This window comes from Equus caballus, chromosome 20 (genome assembly GCF_041296265.1).
Source record: "Equus caballus isolate H_3958 breed thoroughbred chromosome 20, TB-T2T, whole genome shotgun sequence".
Lineage (NCBI taxonomy): Eukaryota > Metazoa > Chordata > Mammalia > Perissodactyla > Equidae > Equus > Equus caballus.
The window spans coordinates 45,340,830-45,365,003 of NC_091703.1; the positions used below are offsets into that span (position 1 = coordinate 45,340,830).

Below are 24,174 nucleotides of genomic sequence, written 5' to 3' on the forward strand. Positions count from 1 at the left end.
CGAATCCTGGGCGCGGACATGGCACTGCTCATCAAACCACGCTGAGGCAGTGTCGCACATGCCACAACTAGAAGAACTCACAACGAAGAATATACAACGATGTACCGGGGGGCTTTGGGGAGAAAAAGGAAAAAATAAAATCTTTAAAAAAAATAATAATTTTACTAGGTGGGGCAAAATCTAACAAGTTGAATATTTAGAGAGGGAAATAAGGTGTTCTTCAGGCAAGACTATGAAAATATAATGATGCAAGAGAAAATTATTCTAATTTGTCAAAAAGGATGATACTGAGTAACAGTGACGATAGAACTATGGGTCTGTCCTGTTTTAGGTGACCCAGAAGTGATATAAGATACGATCAAACTAAATGAAAAGTCTTTATTTCTTTCCTAAAGAAAAGGGTTATGTTGTAGGCACAGATCTCTCAGAAGATGAGACTGTATTCTAAACCAGTTAGACAGTTTCCCCTAACACCGTTGGATTCTGGCACGTGTGACTGCCATCTTCAGAGTGATGTCGTTTTAAGTGGGGGAAAAAAAAAAAAAAAAACCACTCACAGTGAGTTGGCCTTAAAAAAGAAATTTAGTGTTTTATGCTTAGACCATTTGGAGCCTGTTTTTGGGTTACTTGACTCTCTTATGTGAGGGTTCTATAATCTATAGCAGAATAGCCCAGAAGTGAGTCTAAGAAACGGTGTTAATTTAGATGTCTAATTTCAAACATTCGTATAAAAACTAGAAAATAGAAAAGTATGTGATTTATGTGACAGTTTTCCACTTTGGATGTTTGGGAGAAGGAAGATGTGAATTTTGACTAAGCTTTCCAGAAAGACAGTTTGCATGTTTATCCGGTGAAATTCGTCTTTGTACCTCACTCTGGTCCAAGGTGAGAACTTTGATGGGCTTTTCCACTGCAGTCTCAGGCTTTTCAAATTAGACAGTGTATTTCTGTGGCTCTCTACTAAGCTTACAGAAAGTTAGCTTACTTGACCTTCCTCACTCGGAATTCTTGGATGACTGTGATGGTGCTGAAGGGGTCCTTTCTGCACTGTTGAAATCGATGGCTCGCTGCTACCGTCCTGTGAGTTTGGCAGCGCCTTCAACATCTTTGCATAGCAAAAAAAGGACATCAAAATAGCGTATGGAAATAGCCATCTTGTGGCTTATATTCAGACGTTTAGAGTCCTGTTGTGTTTGTTAGTAGATGGAGTTTATTCATTTCACATGTTGAACATCTGCCCTGGACCCAGCAGAGCAAAGGCTTCATGGACTGCCCCCACAGGATCTGTGGATAGAATTAGGAGAAGGGGCCTATCAACTTGTACAGGAAAAAACTTGCATGCTATTTTCACTAGGCTCCAATTGAAATTTATCATTTCCTGAAACTGTGAGTGAAGGCCACATACCACGGTAGTATTAGCAGTGCCTAGGAATTTGGTACCAGTAGAAAATTTTTTTTTCATTGTTACATTTGCAGGGCCCGGCCCAGTGGCTGAGTGGTTAAAGTTCTGCATGCTCCGCTTCAGCGGCCTGGGTTCGCGTTTTCAGAGCCTGGGCAAAGACCTGCTCCACTCACCAGCCATGCTGTGGTGGTGTCCCACATTTAAAAAAAAGTAGAGGGAGATTGTACAGATGTCATCTCAGGGCTGATCTCCCTCAGCAAAACAAAAAAAAATTACACTTGCAGATATCTTGAAAGATTACTATCTTCCAGATGATAGTAGTTACTAGACCCACCACTAAATCTTGTATATTAATGTGTTGATGAAGAATCACATAGATAACTATATTACAGTTTTTAAATATTTTTATAACTATATCTTTAAAAATCGTACATAGATTATGCATTATAAAATAGTACTCTGAGGAGGTATCCATGGGTTCACCAGACAGCCGAAAGGCACAGAAAGTGTTCAGAACCCTCCTCCTTCTTTAGAGGGGTTCCTTCCGACAGCTGCAGCTGGTGCTTGTCAGTAGTTGTGGGGCGATGTGTCTCACCCTCTTTCACCCCATTGCTTGCTGGAGTTAATGTTAATGATGAACCACGGGTCCCTCATCTCCCCTCAATGAGCGTCTGTCCTGGAGCCACCAGCTTGGAGGAAAAGAATACTTTTCCAGAAAGAGAAAGAGTTTTTTATTGTAGTAAAATATACATAACATTAATTTACCATTTTTAAACACAGTTCTGTGGCATTAAGTCCGTTCACATTGTTGTGCAACCATCACCACCATCCTTCTCCAGAACTTTTTCGTCTTCTTCATATTAAACTCTATATCTTATGGTCTTTTGATAAAAATAACTACAAATATAAATTCCAGTTCACACGGCATTTCTTAGGGTTTGTGAAAACTTTCACACTAGGTAAAAGTTTATATCTCTTAAATGGAGTTTAGAAAGGTGAGATTATTTCAGCTTCTTTAAAATCTTTGTAGAAACTGTGAAATATTTCTTGGAGTACTATGCTACACATATATTTGTCCATATTCTTTCTTAAATCATTTTTGGCTTAAAAAGTTCCCCTCATTTTCTCCTCCTTAAAAATTGATTTTGTCCACACATCTTCCTTTTGAATCTGCTTTTATAGAAGGGAATACTCAGCGTCTCTTCCTTGGTAACGTCATTGGCTTTGTAAAATGGAATTTTGTTTGTTAGTATTGTTAGTTGTTTTTATAAGCCTTGTTTTTCTTGGAACGTACTGTAAAACCCAAATATTTTGAATGTTACTCATTGACAGAGTGCAATAAGAGTCAAGAGTTTGCATAATAACTTTAGCAAATGCTTGATAAAAGAAAAATATGTCTTGTTTATAATTACTGCCATTTCATAGTATTTTTTAAAGCAGTTCCATACATAGGGACAATAACGTACAAATTACACTAACACAGAGCAGTGGTGTCCTGTATTTGAGGAAATACAGAGAACGATTAGGCAGTTTTAATTTTAATAGCTTAATTTTTTTTTTCTGAGAAAGATTCACCCTGAGCTAACATCTCTTGCCGATCTTCCTCTTTTTGCTTGAGGAAGATTCACCCTGAGCTAATATCTGTGCCAGCCTTCCTCTATTTTTGTATTTGTATGTGGGTTGCCACCACAGCATGGCTGCCAGCGAGTGGTGTAGGTCCACACCCAGGCACCAAAACTGGGCCGCGAAGCAGAACGCCTGAACTTAACCACTAGGCCACAGGGATGGCCCCCTTAATAGCTTAATTATTACCATACCGCGTTCTAGTGAATTTTGTGACTGTGGGATGGGAATGCAAACAGCAGTCCTTTTTACTATTTATGACTGGCATTGTACAATGATAGCCAATGTTTTTAAAAGTAGAAAAAATCACATTGGTAGGATTTTTGCTTTTACTTCATTTAAAATGTTTTCTGAAAGAAATCCCCTTTCTGGGGCTGGCCCAGTGGCATAGTGGTTAAGTTCACACACTCTACTTCAGCGGCCAGGGTTTGTAGGTTTGGGTGCCAGGTGTGAACATAGCACCACTCATCAAGCCAGGCTGTGGCGGTGTCCCACATAAAATAGAGGAAGATTGGCACAGATGTTAGCTCAGCAACAAGCTTCCTTAAGCAAAAAGAGGAAGATTGGCAACAGATGTTAGCTCAGGGCCAATCTTCCTCACAAAAAAAGAAAAAGAAAAAGAAATCTCCTTTCTATTAGGAAAAACACTGACTTAGATAAATCTTCATTTCATTTAATAAAAGATATTATATTTTTCTGAAGGAAACTGGAAATCAAAAAATTGTCAGAGTACTTTCTAATATTCCAGTGGTTTGGTTTTATGGAGAGAATTCAAGTAAGACTGACTTTTGACTCTTCTAGTTTTTAATTCCTCTTCCTGGAATTTTTGCTAATGTGTTGTTGACCAGGTTCATCTTTATGATGGTTAGTTTAAACGTTGACGTTGCTTCCTTTTGCTGCCTCAGTCATCTTATCCTTGGAACTGATTCTCTAAATGATCAATTATTTTTAGTGGAAGAAAGAAATGTGGCAATAATGATTAAAACAGAAGTTCAACTTTTATTTGGAAGAAGAAGAATTCTTTAGTTGAAATTTAGTAGTGTAGCTGAATAAAATTGACTCATTTTTTAAAATACATATTCTATATACTGAAGTATTGTGAATTATCACAAAGATAGTTTCAACTTAATTTTGCTTAATGTTTCATGGCAATCAGGGTAGCAGCACTTCTTTGTATCGTTTCTCAATCGTTTCCTGTGTATTGTTTTTCATAGTCATTAAAATGTCCTCAGTCTCTTATAAAACACAATCAAGAAATTATAAAAACATTTTTGGCAGGACGTCTGTTTTTTCCTACACGGTAGAGTTGTTTTTTCTTTTCCATAAGGTCTAGTGTTGGTTTCCTCAAAAAGCCATACGTGGAAAAAAAAAAAAAAAAAAAGCCATACATGGCTGTGCCAGAAACTCTTCAACTTAGACTTTTACTTCTGAGTCTTTTAATAAACACAGCTATTATTAATATAATAAATTACTGTGATAAAGATTTGGGGGTGCCAAGGAATTATTTTCTATTTATCTTTAGTATATAAATCCCTGTTTTAAGGAGGTTGATTAAATATTAAATGGATTATCATGGAAGGATACACAATCTTTTGTCTTATGGATCTTAAAAATGACATGTCCTTACGCTTCAGAGAGGTGAACCGTCTGATCTGGGGCAGAGATGGGGGATCAGTTGACTTCTCATGGCTTTTTCTACACAGCAGGAATGCCTGGCTGGATAAATAAGGGTCCAGCATAAGTCGGCAGATACTGGACGATGGATGACTAGCCCTGCATCCCAAATCCTGTGCTTTGTGATTGTGAAAAAGTGCCCATGTGTGGCCTAGTTGCATACTCTTGAGAACTAAATGATAAGGAACTGATATTACCCCTGAAAAAACTCATCTTTTGGAGACCAGAATCTTACAAAAGTAATTCACTTGGGTAAAACACATTTATTGGGCACATTTGTACCAGGCATTGCAGTAAACTCTGTTAGCACAAAGATGGAAAGAAACTGACCCAGCTCTCATGGAACTTGCAAGCTAATGAGGGAGTCAGAAAAACAAAGTTTCGTCATACACGTGTCAGATGCTAGTAACATGTTACATGTGCTCTAGGGATGCAAATAAGTGAACAATTAATTTTGCTTGAGGATTTAAAAAAAAAGGAGAAAGGCAGTATCATTTTACTCAAAGCCTTAAAGGATAGTAAGCATTGTCACTTGGCCCCTTGAGGTCGGTGGGAAGGTCTTTTGTCTTCTAAGTAGAAGGACAAGTGCAAAGCCAAAGAATTGAAAAAGCACTGTGATAAAGTTTTGGGGACATCGAATGGTCAAGATGGCAAAGAGCCAAGGGTTCCTTAAAGGTTGGGTGGAGTGGATAGAGGTGCAAAATGAGGCTTGTGCCTGTGACGATGGGCCAGCACTTTCAGTTCACTGATACCAGAACACCACACAGTCTAAAAGTTGCATGGCTCTGAGACAGGGGAATTAATTGCTCTCTCATCAGTACTCTTTATACAGTACTTTATACTGCTTTTATTTAGATTTGGGCTGTGCTTTAATTGGGAACAGAAGATAGGCATAATGAAGATAATCATACAGAGCAGTGTCTGATCAGTGTCAAAGGACACAGTTGTAGCTTTTAGAACTCTGGGGAGAGAATCTAAAGACAGCCCCAGGTTGTCAGAGAAGGATTCAGAGGGTGGATTCAAGCTAAGTTTCTAAGTTTTGAATAATCGGTAGATAGGGAAGAGGAAGAAGAGCATCTCAGGTAAGGAAATTGTCAGCTGGACAAGGGGGATGCCAGGAAACTGTGCGTTGTGTCTGGGGGCAAGGAAAGTGGTAGTTTGGCTAGAACAGAACGTAGGGGAATTGTGGGAAATAACTTGAGCCAATTGTACATTCTCGATTAGATTGTTCTCCTTAGGAATAGCCGGCTTTGAAAAGAAGAAAAGCCTGCTTTGTTGGAAAACTGAAGTAGGTTTCAAGGAAAAGGGAGTAAGCACGTTCTCCCTGGTGTGCCTGATTCTGTTGCAGGTCTTGTGGCCAACACTTTGTAAAGGGTGATAGGTTCGTTGAAAAAAATGCCCATTGACCACAATGAGACACCACCTCACACCTGTTAGGAGGGCAATCATCAAAAAGATGTGAGACGACAAGTGTTGGGTAGGATGCTGACAAAAGGGAATCCCTGTGCCTGTCGGTGGGAATGTAAATTGTTACAGCCACTATGGAAAACAGTATGGAAGTTCCTCAAAAAAATTAAAAATAGAGCTACTGTACAATGCAGCAATCTCAGTTCTGGATATCTATCCAAAGGAAATGAAATCACTGTCTTGAAGAGAGCTCTGCACCCCGTCTTCATTGCCTCATTATTCACAACAGCCAAGACATGGGAACAACCCAAGTGTCCACTGATGGCTGAATAGATAAAGAAGTTGTAGTGTGTATATATACACACAATGGAATATTATTCAGCCATTTGGGCCAACACAGATGGACCTTGAGGGTATTATGCTAAGTGAAATAAGTTAGACAGAGAAGGACATACTGTATGATCTCGCTTATATGTGGAATCTAAAAAAGCTGAACTTGTAGAAACAGAAAGTAGATTGGTGGTTGCCAGGGGCTGGGGTGGGGTAAATGAGGAGATGTTGGTCAAAGTATACAAACTTTCAGTTATAAGATGAATCAATTCTGAGAATCTAACGTACAGCATGGTGACTATAGTTAAAATACTGTATTATATACTTGAAATTGTTAAGAGAGTAGATCTTAAATGTTTTAACCACACATACACACACAAAATTGTAACTAGGTGGGGGCCGGCCCCGTGGCCGAGTGGTTAAGTTCGCGCGCTCCACCTCGGCGGCCCAGGGTTTTGCTGGTTTGGATCCTGGGCATGGACTTGACACCACTAATCAGGCCACGTTGAGGCGGCGTCCCACAGGCCACAACTAGAAGGACCCACAACTAGAATATACAGCTATGTACTGGAGGACTTTGGGAAGAAGAAGGAAAAATTTTTTTAAAAAATGAGAAAAAAAAAAAAAGCTGGGGGAGGAATTCATTGGATTCCTGTTATGTGCCAAGTGCTATTCTGTTCATCTGTGAACAGACACAAACCTCTACCCTGGTGGACCTGACGTTTTGATGTGAATATGAGTAAATATAGTAAAGAGAGGAAGGAAGAAATAAAGGGATTATTTGATGGGAAGGAGTGGAAGGTTGTCTAGGGTGCTGCATCCCCAGGTGGGGTTTCACCTACAGCCTTTCCTTCAGTCAGATTACCAAGGAACTGAGTTTGCAGTCAGCAGCCTTAATTTGTGTGTCTGAGCCAACCAGAGGCCCTTGTTTGCAGGTCGCACCTGACTCCAGATGGGGACAGGTTCCCCAATTTGCCTGAAATTTCTCCAGATATGTGCTAGAACATGGGGGGAAAGAGTGACCAACCTCAGGGGGTCAGAGAGAAAACCCGTCGTAACCCCAGGTTCCTGAGGAATCAGAATTTCTGGCAGGGGCTGCAGAGAGACAGAATCCCATGTTTTTAAAAACCAACTCCAGTCCGTATTATTTTAAAGGAAATCTCAGATGTCATATTATTTATTCATACCTATTTCAGTATGGATCTCTAAAACATATGAGTTATTTTAAAAAAATATCACCCCAATTTCATTATTACATCTAAAAAATTTTAACAAAATGTAATGTATTTATAATTTATCAGGAATTTGCAAAATTTCAGTGCTGAGGGACTCCAGGAAATTATACATTTCTTTGTCAGAATTAAGCTAGAATTATGTGAGATTTTAATTATGCAAGGTCTTTGGGAACACAATCTTTGCATAAAATGCAGCTGCCCCATATTTAAACCCTGGATATTTATTCAATATTTACTATACCCGTTTATGTGCTATTTGCTGGGGATATGAAGATGAGTATGAAGAGATTCCTACTTTTGAGGGTAGCACTGTAATATTGTCTTATGCTTTTAGTTTGTAGATGATAGTCTATTGGTAACATTTAAATTTGCAGTCAGTCTTTCAGTCCACTCTAATTGAGCCTTAACTTACTGCCCGTAGCTCTATCCCACTCCTGGCTGTGCAGTGGGAGAGAGTGGGCAGTTAAGAGCCTCCGCTCATGCTACAGGGCTTTGTGACTTTCAGAGGTTAGTAACTACCTCAGGTCTGTATCTAGATTCAGCCGACTTTTAGCATTCAACCAGCAGTGTCTTTTTTTTTTTTTTAATGTTATGATAGATTACAACCTTGTGAGATTTCAGTTGTGCATTATTGTTAGTCATGTTGTGGGTACACCTCTTTCCCCTTTGTGCCCTCCCCCCACCCCCCCTTTTCCCTGGTAACCACCAATCAGATCTCCTTGTCAATATACTAACTTCCACCTATGAGTGGAGTCATATAGAGTTTGTTTTTCTTTGACTGGCTTATTTCGCTTAACATAATACCCTCGAGGTCCATCCACGTTGCTGCGAATGGGCCAATTTTGTCTTTTTTTATGGCTGAGTAGTATTCCGTTGTGTATATATACCATATCTTCTTTATCCAATCATCAGTTTCTGGGCATGTAGGTTGGTTCCACGTCTTGGCTATTGTAAATAATGCTGCGATGAACATAGGGGTGCAAGGGACTCTTGGGATTTCTGATTTCAGGTTCTTAGGATAGATACTCAGTAATGGGATGGCTGGGTCATAGGGTATTTCTATTTTTAACTTTTTGAGAAATCTCCATACTGTTTTCCATAGTGGCTGTACCAGTTTGCATTCCCACCAACAGTGTGTGAGGGTTCCTTTTTCTCCACAACCTCTCCAACATTTGTTGCTCTTGGTTTTGGATGTTTTTGCCAATCTAACGGGTGTAAGGTGATATCTTAGTGTAGTTTTGATTTGCATTTCCCTGATGATTAGCGATGATGAACATCTTTTCATGTGTCTATTGACCATATTTATATCTTCTTTTGAGAAATGTCTGTTCATGTCCTCTGCCCATTTTTTGATCGGGTTGTTTGTTTTTTTGTTGTTAAGCCGTGTGAGTTCTTTGTATATTATGGAGATTAACCCTTTGTCGGATAAGTGGCTTGTAAATATTTTTTCCCAATTAGTGAGCTGTTTTTTTGTTTCAATCCTGTTTTCCCTTGCCTTGAAGAAGCTCTTTAGTCTGATGAAGTCCCATTTGTTTATTCTTTCTATTGTTTCCCTCAACTGAGGAGTTACAGTGTCCGAAAAGATTCTTTTGAAACTGATGTCAAAGAGTGTACTGCCTATATTCTCTTCTAGAAGTCTTATTGTTTCAGGCCTAATCTTTAGGTCTTTGATCCATTTTGAGTTTATTTTGGTGTTTGGTGAAAAAGAATGGTCAATTTTCAATCTTTTGCATGTGGCTGTCCAGTTTTCCCAGCACCATTTGTTGAAGAGACTTTCTTTTCTCCATTGTAGGCCCTCTGCTCCTTTGTCAAAGATTAGCTGTCCATAGATGTGTGGTTTTATCTCTGGGCTTTCTATTCTGTTCCATTGATCTGTGGACCTGTTTTTGTACCAGTACCATGCTGTTTTGATCACTGTAGCTTTGTAGTATGTTTTGAAATCGGGGATTGTGATTCCGCCGGCTTTGTTTTTCTTGCTCAGGATTGCTTTAGCAATTCGCGGTCTTTTCTTGCCCCATATGAATTTTAGGATTCTTTGTTCAATTTCTGTGAAGAATGTTCTTGGGATTCTGATTGGGATAGCATTGAATCTGTAGATTGCTTTAGGTAGTATGGACATTTTAACTATGTTTATTCTTCCAATCCATGTGCATGGAATGTCTTTCCATCTCTTTATGTCATCGTCCATTTCTTTCAAGAAAGTCTTGTAGTTTTCATTGTATAGATCCTTCACTTCCTTGGTTAAGTTTATCCCAAGGTATTTTATTCTTTTCATTGCGATTGTGAATGGGATTGAGTTCTTGAGTTCTTTTTCTGTTAGTTCATTGTTAGTGTATAGAAATGCTACTGGTTTATGTATGTTGATTTTATACCCTGCTACTTTGCTGTAGTTGTTATTTCTAATAGTTTTTCTGTGGATTCTTTGGGGTTTTCTATATATAAGATCATGTCATCTGCAAACAGCGAGAGTTTTACTTCTTCATTACCTATTTGGATTCCTTTTATTTCTTTTTCCTGCTGAATTGCTCTGGCCAAAACCTCCAGTACTATGTTGAATAGGAGTGGTGAAAGTGGGCACCCTTGTCTTGTTCCTGTCCTCAGAGGGAACCAGCAGTGTCTTTTAATGCCCTCCTTTGTTTCAACCTGGGACGCACCCTTCCACCCAACCTGGCACAAAATTGGCAGTTGAGATTGAAGAAGGATAAAGAAGAGAGGGCTGGGAATGTTTGCCCCAGGACCATCTTTAATCAGTAAGACGACGTGTACACAGGTCTTCCGTCAGCAGATTCTCATTGAAGATTCTGAGAGGCCTTTGTCAAACATGTTAAGCAGAATTTTTATCAACTTTCAAGCCTTTAGCTTGTGTATTCCTGGACGATTCTAGAATCTGTTTGTTTCTCAAACTTGAGAAATCAGACCACCCAAGATTATTTCCTCAGACCCCAGTTTGAGAAACACTGATCTGTATAGTTAATGGTTCTATAGTCGGTAAAATTAAGATCATTATCGCTGTTTTGGAGTTTATCTTAAGGAAGTTTTATGAGCCCTATACTTACTACTATTTTCTTGCTTGCTAAAACAGTCGTGAATGTGTTGATTTCTGTGGATCCCTGTGTTTCCATTTTGCGACTGACCACCATGGATGGTTATTCCTTCGCAATAGACAACAAACCATTGAGTTCTGACAGATAAGTTAAATGTTTTTCAAATTTTTGTTTCCCAGTTGAATAAGAGTTAAGCCATTCAGTTGCGTGGAGAAGCGGGAGTGTCACAGTGCCTCCACCACCAACTCTTAGGTCTCCCAGACAGCTCCTGCACACCTCGGAGAGTCCTAGGCCTCCAGGGAATAAAGTTTAAAAATTACTAATGTGGCTATTAACTTCATTGAGGGATGGGAAAATGGGCCCTGAGAGGCTGGAGCCTGTCAGTAATCGCAGTTAGTCAATGTCAGTATCCAAAACAAGCCCTTCGCCTTCCGAGTTCAGTATTCTGCCCCACGGGTCCCCAGCCTCTCTGAAGCCTTGCAGGACTTCCCCCAACCCCTGAGGTTGGTCCCACTTTTCCCCTGTGTTATAGCACATTGTTGAGCCAGCTGGATTGCTTAATATATTAGGTTTATTTCTCCTCCCCCCCATTCCAAGTAGGAATTAAAGCAGCTTAGGGGCTGGCCTGGTGGTGCAGTGGTTAAGTGACACATTCCACTTTGGCAGCCCGGTGTTTGCCAGTTTGGATCCAGGGTGCAGACATGGCACCGCTTGGCAAGCCATGCTGTGGTGGGTGTCCCACATATAAAGGAGAGGAAGACAGGCACGGATGTTAGCTCAGGGCTAATCTTGCTCAAAAAAAAAAAAAAAGCAGTTTAAAGGCCTTCAAATTCTGCATTGCCCGAGTTGAACCCAGGTCTTATACTGCCTGCATTAATGGTTGTCCTTTCTGACTTTGAGGAATTTTTAAATTCCCAAGTTTTCCTGCTAATAACATTTCTTAGTCTTTTCCACTTCTCTTCCTTGCTGCTAGAAGGCTCTAACTGGTGACAAAATGAATGAAGTTCTTGGTTGAATAATAAGCGAAAAGCTCAGAGCCAATCAGTGTTGAGTGTGACAGCTTCTTTTTTTCTCACAAATGGGTATAATTGTGAAAATATAGTCATGCTTTCTTCTGGCAAGATGTCATATCATTTCACAGTAAAAGCCCAGTGACTTCACCTGAAGAAGTTGGGAACCCCTGCCAAAAACTCTGGCACTTCTCACATTGCATTGTAATAAATTGTTGCGTGTCTCACTTCCGAAAGAGAGTTCCTTAAAATCAAGACACATGCCAGAGGGTTTCACACAGTTTTGCAATTACAAAGTTTAACGGCCCATAACAATTACAGTGTAGTAAAAGGAATAAGATGAAAATACTTTATATCCTAATTGACATTAAGTTACTTGCCCTGGGTAAATGACTATTTTAGGATATAACTTTTTGATCATGACACTCATTGGAAAATTGTTTGCTTAAATGCAATAATTCTCTTTCCAGCCTTGCTTTTATAGTCCTCTGAAAATGTTAAGGATGGTTACATTTGTTATTACATTTTATGTCATACTCATACTATGTCATTTGATATTCCCAGGCCTTAACACAGTACCTGGCATATAGTAGGTGCTAAATGTTTGTTAAATGAATAATGAATATTCTTTTTACTCACTGAACAACTTTATTAAAGATAGGAATTAAAGAAGCAGCTTTTCCCATTCCCTAAACTATTCTTCAGGGTAGAAAACAACAGGAGGCATTGCAAACTGTGCAGGCAATTTACTATCCTCCCTCCCTTTCTCCTTTTCTCCCTCTTTCGGGATCTTCTGATCCTATAATTCATGCTAATGAACTCATATAAACTGTTCTTAGCTCCTAAAGTGATTTTTTCAAAACCTCAAAAATGGCTATACAGCCAAGATAGAGTAACAGTGTCTGGGTTTACCTTCCTACATAAAAAGTTAAAAATCAGATAAAATATATTTAAAAAAATGGTTTTTACATACTGGATATCAGGCAGCATAAAGACAGTGACTCCTGAGAAACGGAAATCAAATGAAGTGAGCCCTATAATTACCCCAGCTTACTGTGGAGAAAGTTTCCAGGCCACAGCACGGGGAAGGGGAACCCACTTGGAGTCTGCCCGTCTTCCTGAGTTGAGCTGATGTAGCTGGGAGGTGAAAGTGGCTGAAGCTCACAGGACAGACTACTGGAAAGGAGAGAGCTGCACAGAGAGAAAACTCTGGAGATGTGCAGAGTATCTCCCTTGAGTCTTCAGCTGATAATTGATCAGTACATGCCTGTGGAGAAACTATCTGAGGCCTGGGAAAGAACCACTTGAAAGAATTAGAGGAAACAATGCTTGGATCTAACACAGGGCAGAGAATAGTTTGTGTTCCCACTTGCAAGAGTGCAAAAATCTTTATAATTCATAGGACATCAAGTGAAGTACTCAAAAGGGTATTGCCTCAGCGTAGGGCAAAAGTAGCCCTAGGCTATTAACAAAGCTTAAAAGCAAGCCTCAAGAGAAGCAAACTGTTCACAAGTAACTTACTTATGTCCTAGACAAAGCTCAAAAATATCTGTAAAGACACAAAAATATCCAGTAACTCAATAATGTAAAATTAATGATGTCTGGCATCCAATTAAAAATTACCAGGCATGCAAAGAAGCAGAAAACTACCACCCATGATGAGGAGGAAAAAAGTCAATCAGTAAAAACAGACCCAGAAATGATACAAACGGTAGAATTAGTAGAGAAGGATATTAAAAAGTGATAACTATTTTGCATAAGTTCAAGAAGGCAGAGAAAAGATTGAACATATTAAAGAAGAATATGGAAGATTTAAGAAAGATCCAACTTCTAGAGATATTTGAAAATAAAAATATATTGGATGGGATTAACAGTATTTAAGACACTGCAGAAGAAAAGATTAGTGTGCTTGAAGACATAGCAATAGAAACTATCCTAAATGAAAGCGAGAGCAGACTAAAAGATATATAGAGCATCACTGAACTCTGGGACAACTTCAAGCAGCCTTATTGTGTACATGTAATTGTGGTCCCCAAAGGAGGAGTAGGAGCACAAAATATATGAAGAAGTAATGGCTGAAACTTTTCTAAATTGGAGGGAAACTATAAGCCTACAGATTCTGGAATTTTAATGAACCCCAAGCACAAGAAGCATGAATAAAACTATGCCAAGGCATATCATAGTCAACTTGCTTAAAACCAGTGATAAAAAGAAAGATCTCTAAAGCATCTAGAGGGGAAAAAAAAGACCTGTTATATACAAAAGGACAAAAATAAGAACAACAGCATACTCTCTTTGGAAATAATGCAAGCAAGAAACAGTGTAGCACTGTCTTTAAAGAACTGAAAGAAAAGAAAAATTCAGTCTAGAACTATATGCCTGGTGAAAATGCATTTCAAAAGTGAAGTCAAAATAAACACTTTTTAAAGACATACAAAAGCAGAAAGAATTCATCACCAGCAGATCTGCACCACAAAAATATTAAAGGAAATCCTTCAGGAGAAGGAAAATGATACCAGATGGAAATCTGGATTTACTCAAAGGAATGAACAGCCCTGGGAATGGTAAATGATGTGGGTAAAAATAGAAGTGACTACAGCTCATTATACCTTCAGCTTCTCAACGATTCCTCTGCTCACTTCACATTTTGGAGGTAAATTTGTAAATGAGAAATTATGGCATGTACTGACCCTATACCAAATTAATACAAATAAAGCAAATGTCAGTAATTTTTCATATGTTGGTTAGAGAGCCTATTATATTGACTCTTGGTGGTCTTCTAAAGTTTTGGCTTATTAGTCACCGTTTTCCGTAGGTTGTGTTTCTGGAAGAAGAAAGAAAACAGAGAACAAAAACGTTTGTTATAGCAATCACATGCCAAATTTCAATTTATCAAGCATTTGAAATCCTGTGTTATGACTTTAAAAGTTTTCTTCTACTGCCGCTAGCGTAGAATATCTTAAATAGGTAAAATTGATTTGCTTAGCCAGCTTTCCTAAAATATCTGTTCTTGAAACCAATGCATTTCTTGATATGAGAGCTTACATTTTCTCCCCCAGTGTGAAAAACAATTAAATAGCCTGTCATCTTCTTTCATATCTCTACCTTGCAAGTCTTCCAACTTTTCATGTGATCTTATTGAAAATCAAAGTGTCTTTAAGATATTTCTTTTAAGATAGCTGATGTAGATTAGTCTTGAGGCCACTAGGCTGTTTTAAAATTTTCTGAGTATTTGAGGAGCTGGCCCAGTGGCATAGTGGTTAAGTTTGCGTACTCAGCTTCAGCTGCCCAAGGTTCACTGGTTTGCATCCTGGGTGTGGACCTACACACCAGTTATCAAGCCATGCTTTTGGCGAGCGTCCTACACATAAAGTAGAGGAAGATGGGCACAGATGTTAGCTCAGGGCCAAGCTGCCTCAGCAAAAAGTGCAGGATTGGTGGCTGATGTTAGCTCAAAGCTAATCTTCCTCAAAAAAGAAAAAAATTTCTGAGTATTTGATATCTGGTATGCTTACCTAGAGTGAGCCTGACTGAGGTTCTTGTGTTTCAGAGCTCTTCCCTCTTCCCTCTTTGTTTTATTAGTTGCATTTTTTAAAAAATAGGCCTTACATGCATGTGGTGCAACATTCAAAAGGTACAAAATGACATAAAAGTAAAGAGAATACCTTCCTCTCTTCTCAGCCACCTGCTTTCCCTCCCAGAAGCAGCTAGTGTTACTGGTTATGTGTGCTTCATTTGGGGGTCTGAACATTTACCAAGGTATATATTCTCCACCCCTCCACATTTGGGAGTGTAATGTACACACTATTCTGCACCTTTCTTTTTCTTTCTTCCTTTGACCATGTGTCTTTCCAAGTCAGTTTGTTTAAAGCTACCGTATTATTTTTAATGACCATGTAGTATTCCACTATGTGAATGAACCATAATTGATTTAGTGAGTGTCTCACTATGGACATCTAGGGTTTTAAAAAAATATTTTAAGTTGAGGTATAATTTACATACCATAAAATTCACCCTTTTAAAGTGTACACTTCAGTGGTTTAATTCCAGAACATTTTCATCACCCCAGAAAGAAACCTCATACCCATGGCATCTAGGTGTTTACAGTCTTTTGCTAAAACCAGTGATGCTGCGCTGGGTATTCTTATACATGTATCATTTCACTCATGCAAGAATATCTGCAGGACAAATACTTGGAAATATCCGCTACATGAAATGATTTGTGGACTTGAAATTTTGAAAGGTAATTGCTAAATTTCCCTCTCTAGAGGTTATATGAGTTCATACTCTCATTACCAAGGGATAAAAGTCGGTGACTGGCATAGTCCTTAACCAAAATTTTATCTTGGCAATCTGAGAAGTTATAATATCTCATTGTAACTTTAAATTCTATTTCTCTTATTCTAAGTGAGGTTGATTATTTTTATGTGTTTAGCGGCTACATGTTTTTCCTTTTTTTATGAACTGATTATTCACACCATTTGATTTTCCGCAGGGTAGCTTATTTTTTTTTCTTATGTATAGGGGCTCTTTATATATTTTTACAAGGCTTTACAATGCTCACCTGTGGCCAGAGGCCCACGTATTGATTCCAAGGTTGTTAGTTTAATGAGAAAACAGCCTCAACAAGAGTCCGGAGGTAAAGGGAAAACCTTTCCAAAGAAAACTAAGCTCTTCGCTTTTGAGTCATTAGTTTCTGATCCTCAAGTTTCTTCCCCCTTTAGAATCATAGTCCATTTCTACAACTTTGCTTTGGTAGAACATCTGTCCTCCAGGGTTAAGAAACTACTGGATTAGGCTGTATTATGACTGTATTTGGCACTATGTAGAGCTGGGAAAACTGCTTATAGTCAGAAAAGAGTGTGGCCCTTTAAAAAGTAGAATTCTCAGGGTACCCCTGACTATAAAGGCTTTCAGAGTTCTACCCAAGGGGGGCTAGAGGAGGAGGCCTTTCTGGTAGGACTGACGTCACTGACTAGGGTGGATATCCCCAAGGAGCGTGCTGTCAAGTCAAGGGTTTCAGCAGCCCGTGTGGTTTGGTAGGGGAGGATACACAATGGCTTTTAATTTCATCCAGTATCATAAAATCGTTCTTTTATTTGGGCTACTCACGGACTAGCTTGTCACTTTGAACTTTGGGGTAGCAGATGTTCTCTGTGCTTGAAAGTCCCAGTGGCAGTGACACCTTGGTGGAGTGACTGGTGCCGACTTCCTTTCTCTGTCTGTTGGTTAACCCTTGGCCATCTCATCCCCTGGCGGAGCCAGGTACAGGTGAAAGCAGTGAGGGGAGCTGGGATAGTTGTGAAATGTTTTCGTTTTTTGGTTTTTTACTTTTTGGTGTAGGCTGTTTCTCAGTTACTTTTTTGTTAGTTCTAGAGTCTGTTAGACACTTTAAAAAATAAATTTACAAAGGATATGGTGGAACTCTATTTAAATGGTCATGTTGAAGTAAAGAAATAATATCCATTTTATAGGCTTAATTATATGTTGTAATTGCTTAATTCCACGTGATTGTGATATCTGGGCGACAAGCCTGTGGCACAACACTGAGCTATAGCTAATGAGGTTCTACCATCTTAAACATCGGAGTTTCAGAGGAGCCCTTCACACAGACTTCTGTACGTCTGTTTAATCATAGTTTCCCTGTTTTTCCTTCCTGTACCATTTTCACGCCTCAAAAGCCATGTTCTGTTAGTACAGCCATGCTAGCACACCCTGAGTAACTCCACATCTGGTCCTAAAAGCAGACTTCACTCAGCCAGCTGCCGCTCTCACAGTTTTAGCCATGGACTTTACCGTTTGAAACGCTTTTCCCACTCTTCCTTCCTCCTGACTCATCCGTCATCTCTCCTCTCACTAAAGTTCCACTCAAATGGATTGTAATCACCAGATCATTCTGCAACTGAACCAACTCGCCCGCCGACTGGAAGGTCCCACATCGGGGGATACTTACCCCTTCCAGACCCTTCCCGAGGAAAGCAAGTTTCTTTCCATGTGGCAGGAGTCGACTTTATATTTGTTTGGCCTCGTGACTGATAGGATGGGAAGTTTGGGGGAACTGGAGAGGAGATGGCAGTTTTAACCAAGAAAAAACATTTAGTAGAAATGATCCCTTCTGCCTCCTTCGGGCGTGTCCCTCTTCTGGGCATCTCTTCAGGATTTCATTCTTCCGTCCAACTGCTGTTCACAACTGCCCTTTCCAACTGCTCCAGAACTCTTGGCCCTGGCATTCCGTGATGTAAATTATTCCACGCATGGCTCAAAATGGGTGCGAAGCAGTGTTGCCAGGTGTCGGATCACTAGTGTAAGTTTACCGGATCTCGGGGGAGGGGGAGAACGGGAGAGAACTGCTCTTGGAATCTGTACAGTTGTTATTGTTACAGCCAGAGCACAGTAATCTCGCTGGCTAAGCTTGATGCTGTCGATGGCTGGGGAGAGAGGGAGCTTTGGGCTTGGAGCTGGGGTGAATTTTTGGTTGAGATTTTCTGCTTTAAAGATTTTAGTGTTGGGATATAGATTGTTTGGAACTGAGCAGTTGGCAGTGCTGCTGCCGAAGGAGGACCTGGGGACGTTTGGGGCAAAGCCTGGAGCAGCACGGCCTGGCGCTATGGGTCCTCTTCTGTCTCAAAAAGTAGGGAGAATAAAGTTGGCCAAAGTATGGCAAGAAATCCAGATTGCTCACCATGTTTGGAAACATTCAGTCACAAAATTCAAAGACCTGTGTACCCATGAGATTTTTTCTAAAACAAAAATATTATTTCTCTCCTTGTTCATGATACATTTTGAGGAAGTTCTGTCCGTGGTTTGCAGTCCCTTTGGGGACTCTGCGTGTGAGGGGCTGCTGCCAGCTATCTTTGATTGTCTAGATTCCTTTTGATTTGTGAGTTAAGGATTTGTGTTTAATAAAAACAATTTAAATTGAATATTTAATCTCTTGAGTGACCACAAAAATTTTTAACTCCCATTAAAATAAGCAATTAGAGGAAAAACTCACATAAATTACACAGTTATTTATCTAGGAAAGTATATAGTATATTTTTATGTCACATTGATGCTACTGGCCTTAATCTGCTTTGCTGAAATGGTGCTTTCTTCCTCCTTTTCTTTATAGTTGTCATGGATGATGATGATGACTCGTGTCTCCTTGATCTTATCGGGTAAGATGCTCGGTCCAAAATCAGGGCAAATCAAATGTGTGGGTTTGCTGTACTGAAACAACCTCATAAGCTTATTAAAACTGGGTGAGTTTTTAAAATAAAAATTAATTATCATAGCTATTGTATGGATTAACAAATAAAGAGACGAGTAAAGAGACTTGGATATGGGGTCATCTTTAGGTAATTTAATTTAGGTAACTTTATTCATCCTTCATTAAATGTATTTTCTAAAAAATCCCAGGAGCCAGAAATGATATTAGGAAATGGAACAATGTCCAATAAATGCATAAGTATTAAAACAAAAACTACTAATAAAATTGTTTTAAAAAAGAGAATTTTACTCAGGCTATGTTGTTTTCTTTTTACCCTAGTAAAAATGAATCATAAAGTGGGTAATGTATTTATTTGTTGTTTTCCCTTTTCTGTTGTCTTCTAGAGACCCACAAGCATTGAACTATTTTCTACATGGACCTAGTAATAAATCTGTAAGTAATACTTGGAACATCACAGGTATAAATTTTGTTTCTTCTTTACAGTTGAAGTGATCACTTTATTGAATTTGTCCCTTTGCAGAGCAATGATGACTTGACTAATGCAGGATACTCTGCAGCCAACTCAAATTCAATTTTCGCCAACTCCAGTGTGAGTATTGGAAACTGGGTGTGTGAGCAAGTGTTTGTGTCTCATCGGTGCTTTGTGAGTGGAGGCTTTAGCTGCCTTCATATCATGATGAGAGTCGTCACCTCGTCTTTTGTAATTCACACAGAAGGAAAGTCTATTGAATTATCTTGACATTTTCCACTTTCAACTTAGTCAATTAAGACAAGCTGTATGAGATTTACTTTGCCATTTTCCTAAGCTTTCAACTTTCTTTCTAAAATCTCTCAGTAATGTTGTAACCCAGGAAAGTCATATTAAAATGTTTCGAATCTCGTTACATAGCTTTAAAAAAATTATTCTTAATTGTAGTTACTTGCTAAGCATTTTCATCTTAAATGAGAAAAAAGAAAACTGAAAGTTATTGAGCATATTTAATATTTTAAAAAAGTTATTGAACATATTTAATATGTTCTTAGCACTAAGGCTTTAACATAATTAACCTTATTAATCCTCACAATAACTCTGTCAAGTAGGTTCTGTTATTATCTGTACTTTATAGATGAAGAAAGTAAAGCACAGAGAGGTTAGTGTTTGCCCCAAATTACACAGCTGGGTGTTGCAGAGCTGGAATTCTAACCCAGGCCACCACGTTCTGGAGCCCGTATCTTTAAGCTGTAGGAGCATCTCGAGAAGAGAGCTGACCTGGGGGATAGGAGAGTCCTGCCTGGAGGCTTTATCCAGGAGACTGTGTTTATCCTTATGTTCTTCTCGTCTTTTCTACTGCTTCATTCTACCGTGGATGGTAGTCCAGAGTCAGACTGCCCAAGTTTGAATCCTCACTCGGCCACTTACTAGCTGTGTAGCTTTGGATGTACCACTACATCTCTGTAAGGTTCAACTTCCTTATTTCTGAAACCAGGAGAATAGTAGGACTACCTCATAGGGTGCTTAAGGTTAATTGACTAGTCCACAGAAGTCACTTGGTGCAGCCCTCAATAAATGTTAACTCACCGTCATCATCAGGGCGTTTATTGTCTTCATCTATAAAATGGAATAGTGTTCAGGAAGTCCTTGGGAATGCATACTTCTTTCAAGTATTTGAGCTCATGCAAGAGGCTTCCACATGCTGGGGCTGGCTTTAAAGTCACAACACTGATTTCCTGTAAGGCTTGTAAATTAGTAGCATCTCTGAAATTCATTCTAAACGAGTAATAACTACATATGATACCATTTAGCCCGTAAAGTAGATTTTAGCCTGCCCCTCAATATTAGTGATTTTTATTTACCAATTCTCCCCCTTCCACATGAGTATTAATTCTAACTTTTTAGACTACTTCATTCAATATGTATTTATGGGGAACTTCTATTGCATCTTGTCAGTCACAGTAGAAATACTTTAAAAGCTCTGAAAAATATGGGTGTTTAAACCTATGGTCTGTTAATTTGTGCGTTGTAAAAACATTAAACTATGTTTCACTACTCAGGAGATATCTGTCGTTGCCTTGATATTTCTCTGCAAAAAAATATCCTCCTTGCGTTCAGTTGCTTTCCCTATCTCCTTTCAAATGACTCTTCAAGTCCCACCACATTTATCCCATTTCAACTATTGATTGATTGGGTGTCAAATGAACTAGTCTTGGCTTTTCTGCCTAGTCCTCCCCATCATCTACTCCCCAACACCTTATCAGCCCAGGGCTGAGAATCTCTACAGCTTTGCAAGTTGGAGCACCTTCTTGAGTGATCTATTTTTAAATTTTTGCTTCACCTTTAAAAAATGTTTTTGTGTTAAAATACATATGACATAAAATTTACCATTTAACCATTTTAAATGTACCGTTCAACAGTATTAGGTACATTCACATTGTTTTCACCTTATTTTAAATAGCTATTGATTCCATATCTTTTCTTTTATAATTTTGACATGTCCCATGAAAAACTGCTGGCCAGTGGAGTGTATCTTATTTATCAGTGACCGTGTTCAGTTCTCTTCATACGCCTGTGTTGTTGTCTCTAGTTGGAATGCCTATTCCTTAAGGACTCCTTAAGGACAGAAACTAACACACAAGTAGGTACTTGATAAATAAGTTGATGGGCTTTTACTTTTGAATAGGACATGAAGTAGTTTTTAAAGCATCATAGTAAGCTGATTACTTCTAAGAAATCAAAAGACTATTCACTCATTTTATGTGGGAAGTTGTTTTTCTTTGAGGAAGATTAGCCATGAGCTAACATCTGCTGCCAATCCTCCTCTTTTTGCTGAAGAAAGCTGTCCCTGAGCTAACATCCGTGCCCATCTTCCTCTACTTTATATGTGGGACGCCTGCCACAGCATGGCTTGCCAAGCCGTGCCATGCCCACACCCAGGATCCGAACTAGCAAACCCCGGGCCGCCAAAGTGGAATGTGTGCACTTAACTGCTGTGCCACTGGGCCGGCCCTGGAAGTTTGTTTTTATCTGGACTGGTCTTGCCTGGAGTGGTGGAGTTAGAAGTAGGGGAGTCAGAGGAAACCTTGAAAGACAGGGCTGAATCTGGGATACCTTCTGGGTGTCTAGTAAAAAAACACCCAGAACTCCCCAAACTCACTTAGACTCCTGTGCAACAAGGGACTGGACATGGCCGTCTCCTGTGTACGCATGTGCCTGGGCTGGGTCCCACTCAAGCCTTGGACTGGGAGCAATCCTGAAAAATAAAGTCTGTGCCAATACCTCAAATAATGAAGCTAAACTCCAGGTAGTTATCAGTATGTTCCTGTTATTTATCTATTTTTCTGGAAAATAATTTACCAGAGCACTGAATGCTTATACTTAGAAAAATAATGTTAAACATCATTACTGAGGAAATAAAATAGCAGAATAAGGGGAGCGTTTTGGGTCGTTATGCCTGAAAAGCAGCCTGTTATGGCTTCTTCATCTTCATCAGTGAGATTAATTTTTTTTAAGAATCTCTTTCAGAGGTTTGATATGCCATGTAACATACTGCTTATTTTTTTAGAATGCTGACCCTAAGTCATCCCTCAAAGCTGTAAGTAACCAGCTTGGAGAAGGACCCAGTGATGGACTGCCACTTTCAAGTAGCCTTCAGTTTCTTGAAGATGAACTTGAGTCTTCTCCTCTTCCTGATCTCAGTGAGGACCAACCTTTCGACATTCTTCAGAAATCCTTGCAGGAGGCCAATATCACTGAACAGACATTGGCAGAAGAGGCATATTTGGATGCCAGCATAGGTTCAAGCCAACAGTTTGCACAAGCTCAGCTTCATCCTTCTTCATCAGCATCCTTTACTCAGGCTTCTAATGTTTCTAATTACTCAGGTCAGACGCTGCAGCCTATAGGGGTGACTCACGTGCCTGTTGGAGCATCGTTTGCAAGCAATACAGTGGGTGTACAACATGGTTTTATGCAACATGTGGGGATCAGTGTTCCCAGCCAGCATTTGTCTAATAGCAGTCAGATTAGTGGTTCTGGGCAAATACAACTAATTGGGTCATTTGGTAATCAACCTTCCATGATGACGATTAATAACCTAGATGGATCTCAAATCATATTGAAGGGCAGCGGGCAGCAAGCTCCATCCAATGTGAGTGGAGGGCTTCTGGTTCATAGACAGACTCCTAATGGCAACTCCTTGTTTGGGAACTCCAGTTCCAGTCCAGCAGCACAGCCTGTTACCGTTCCATTTAATAGCACAAATTTTCAAACGTCTTTACCTGTGCATAACATCATCATACAAAGGGGTCTTGCACCAAATGCAAATAAAGTCCCAATTAATATCCAGCCAAAGCCTATCCAGATGGGTCAGCAAAATACGTACAATGTGAACAATTTGGGAATACAGCAGCACCATGTTCAACAAGGGATCTCTTTTGCTTCGGCAAGCTCACCCCAGGGCTCAGTAGTTGGTCCGCACATGTCCGTGAACATTGTAAACCAACAGAACACAAGGAAACCAGTCACCTCACAGGCAGTGAGCAGCGCGGGGGGTAGTATCGTTATTCATTCTCCCATGGGCCAGCCTCACACACCCCAAAGTCAGTTCCTCATACCTACAAGCCTTTCTGTCAGTTCCAACTCGGTACACCACGTCCAGACCATAAATGGGCAACTTCTTCAGACTCAACCTTCTCAGCTCATTTCTGGCCAAGTGGCCTCAGAGCATGTCATGTTGAACAGAAACTCTTCTAACATGCTCAGGACCAACCAACCATATTCTGGACAGATGCTTAATAACCAGAATACCGCCGTTCAGTTGGTGTCTGGGCAGACGTTTGCCACCTCTGGAAGTCCAGTGATAGTCAATCATGCCTCTCCTCAGATAGTTGGTGGGCAGATGCCCTTGCAGCAGGCATCACCAACTGTGTTACACCTGTCACCTGGGCAGAGCAGCGTCTCCCAAGGAAGACCTGGCTTCACCACCATGCCCTCAGTGACGAGCATGGCAGGACCTAGTCGTTTCCCTGTTGTCAGCTCAACCAGCACTGCCCATCCTAGCCTGGGGTCTGCAGTTCAGTCGGGGGCATCAGGATCAAACTTTACGGGAGACCAGCTGACCCAGCCAAACAGGACTCCAGTACCGGTCAGTGTGTCTCATCGTCTTCCAGTTTCTTCTTCCAAATCTACCAGCACCTTCAGTAACACACCTGGAGCAGGAACCCAGCAGCAATTCTTCTGTCAGGTATGCTCCCTTTGTCAAAT

The 24,174-nt window shown here is 39.8% G+C and overlaps 1 protein-coding gene and 1 long non-coding RNA gene across 5 annotated transcripts in view; one reads left to right on the forward strand and one right to left on the reverse strand.

Annotated features, from left to right (window-relative positions):
• BICRAL (BICRA like chromatin remodeling complex associated protein) overlaps nt 1-24,174 on the forward strand; it is a 68,639-nt gene that overhangs the window by 18,649 nt on the left and 25,816 nt on the right. The window contains exons 1-6 of one of the 4 annotated variants that reach the window (XM_070245608.1): nt 16,655-18,029; nt 18,837-18,882; nt 19,319-19,367; nt 19,456-19,524; nt 21,430-21,547; nt 22,475-24,154. In XM_070245608.1, the coding sequence (XP_070101709.1) occupies nt 22,880-24,154 (1,275 nt within the window). In that variant the 5' untranslated portion in view covers nt 16,655-18,029; nt 18,837-18,882; nt 19,319-19,367; ... (1 more) ...; nt 21,430-21,547; nt 22,475-22,879. Of the gene's footprint in view, nt 1-16,654; nt 18,030-18,836; nt 18,883-19,318; nt 19,368-19,455; nt 19,525-21,429; nt 21,548-22,474; nt 24,155-24,174 lie in introns of those variants that run through there. The other 3 variants (XM_070245607.1, XM_014734429.3, XM_023624944.2) reach the window with 3 other exon arrangements.
• Nucleotides 14,371-17,917, reverse strand: LOC138919654 (uncharacterized). Its single transcript, XR_011430045.1, has 2 exons — nt 17,679-17,917; nt 14,371-14,549 (listed from the first exon to the last, which is right to left on the reverse strand). It is a non-coding gene; the product is annotated as an uncharacterized lncRNA (long non-coding RNA).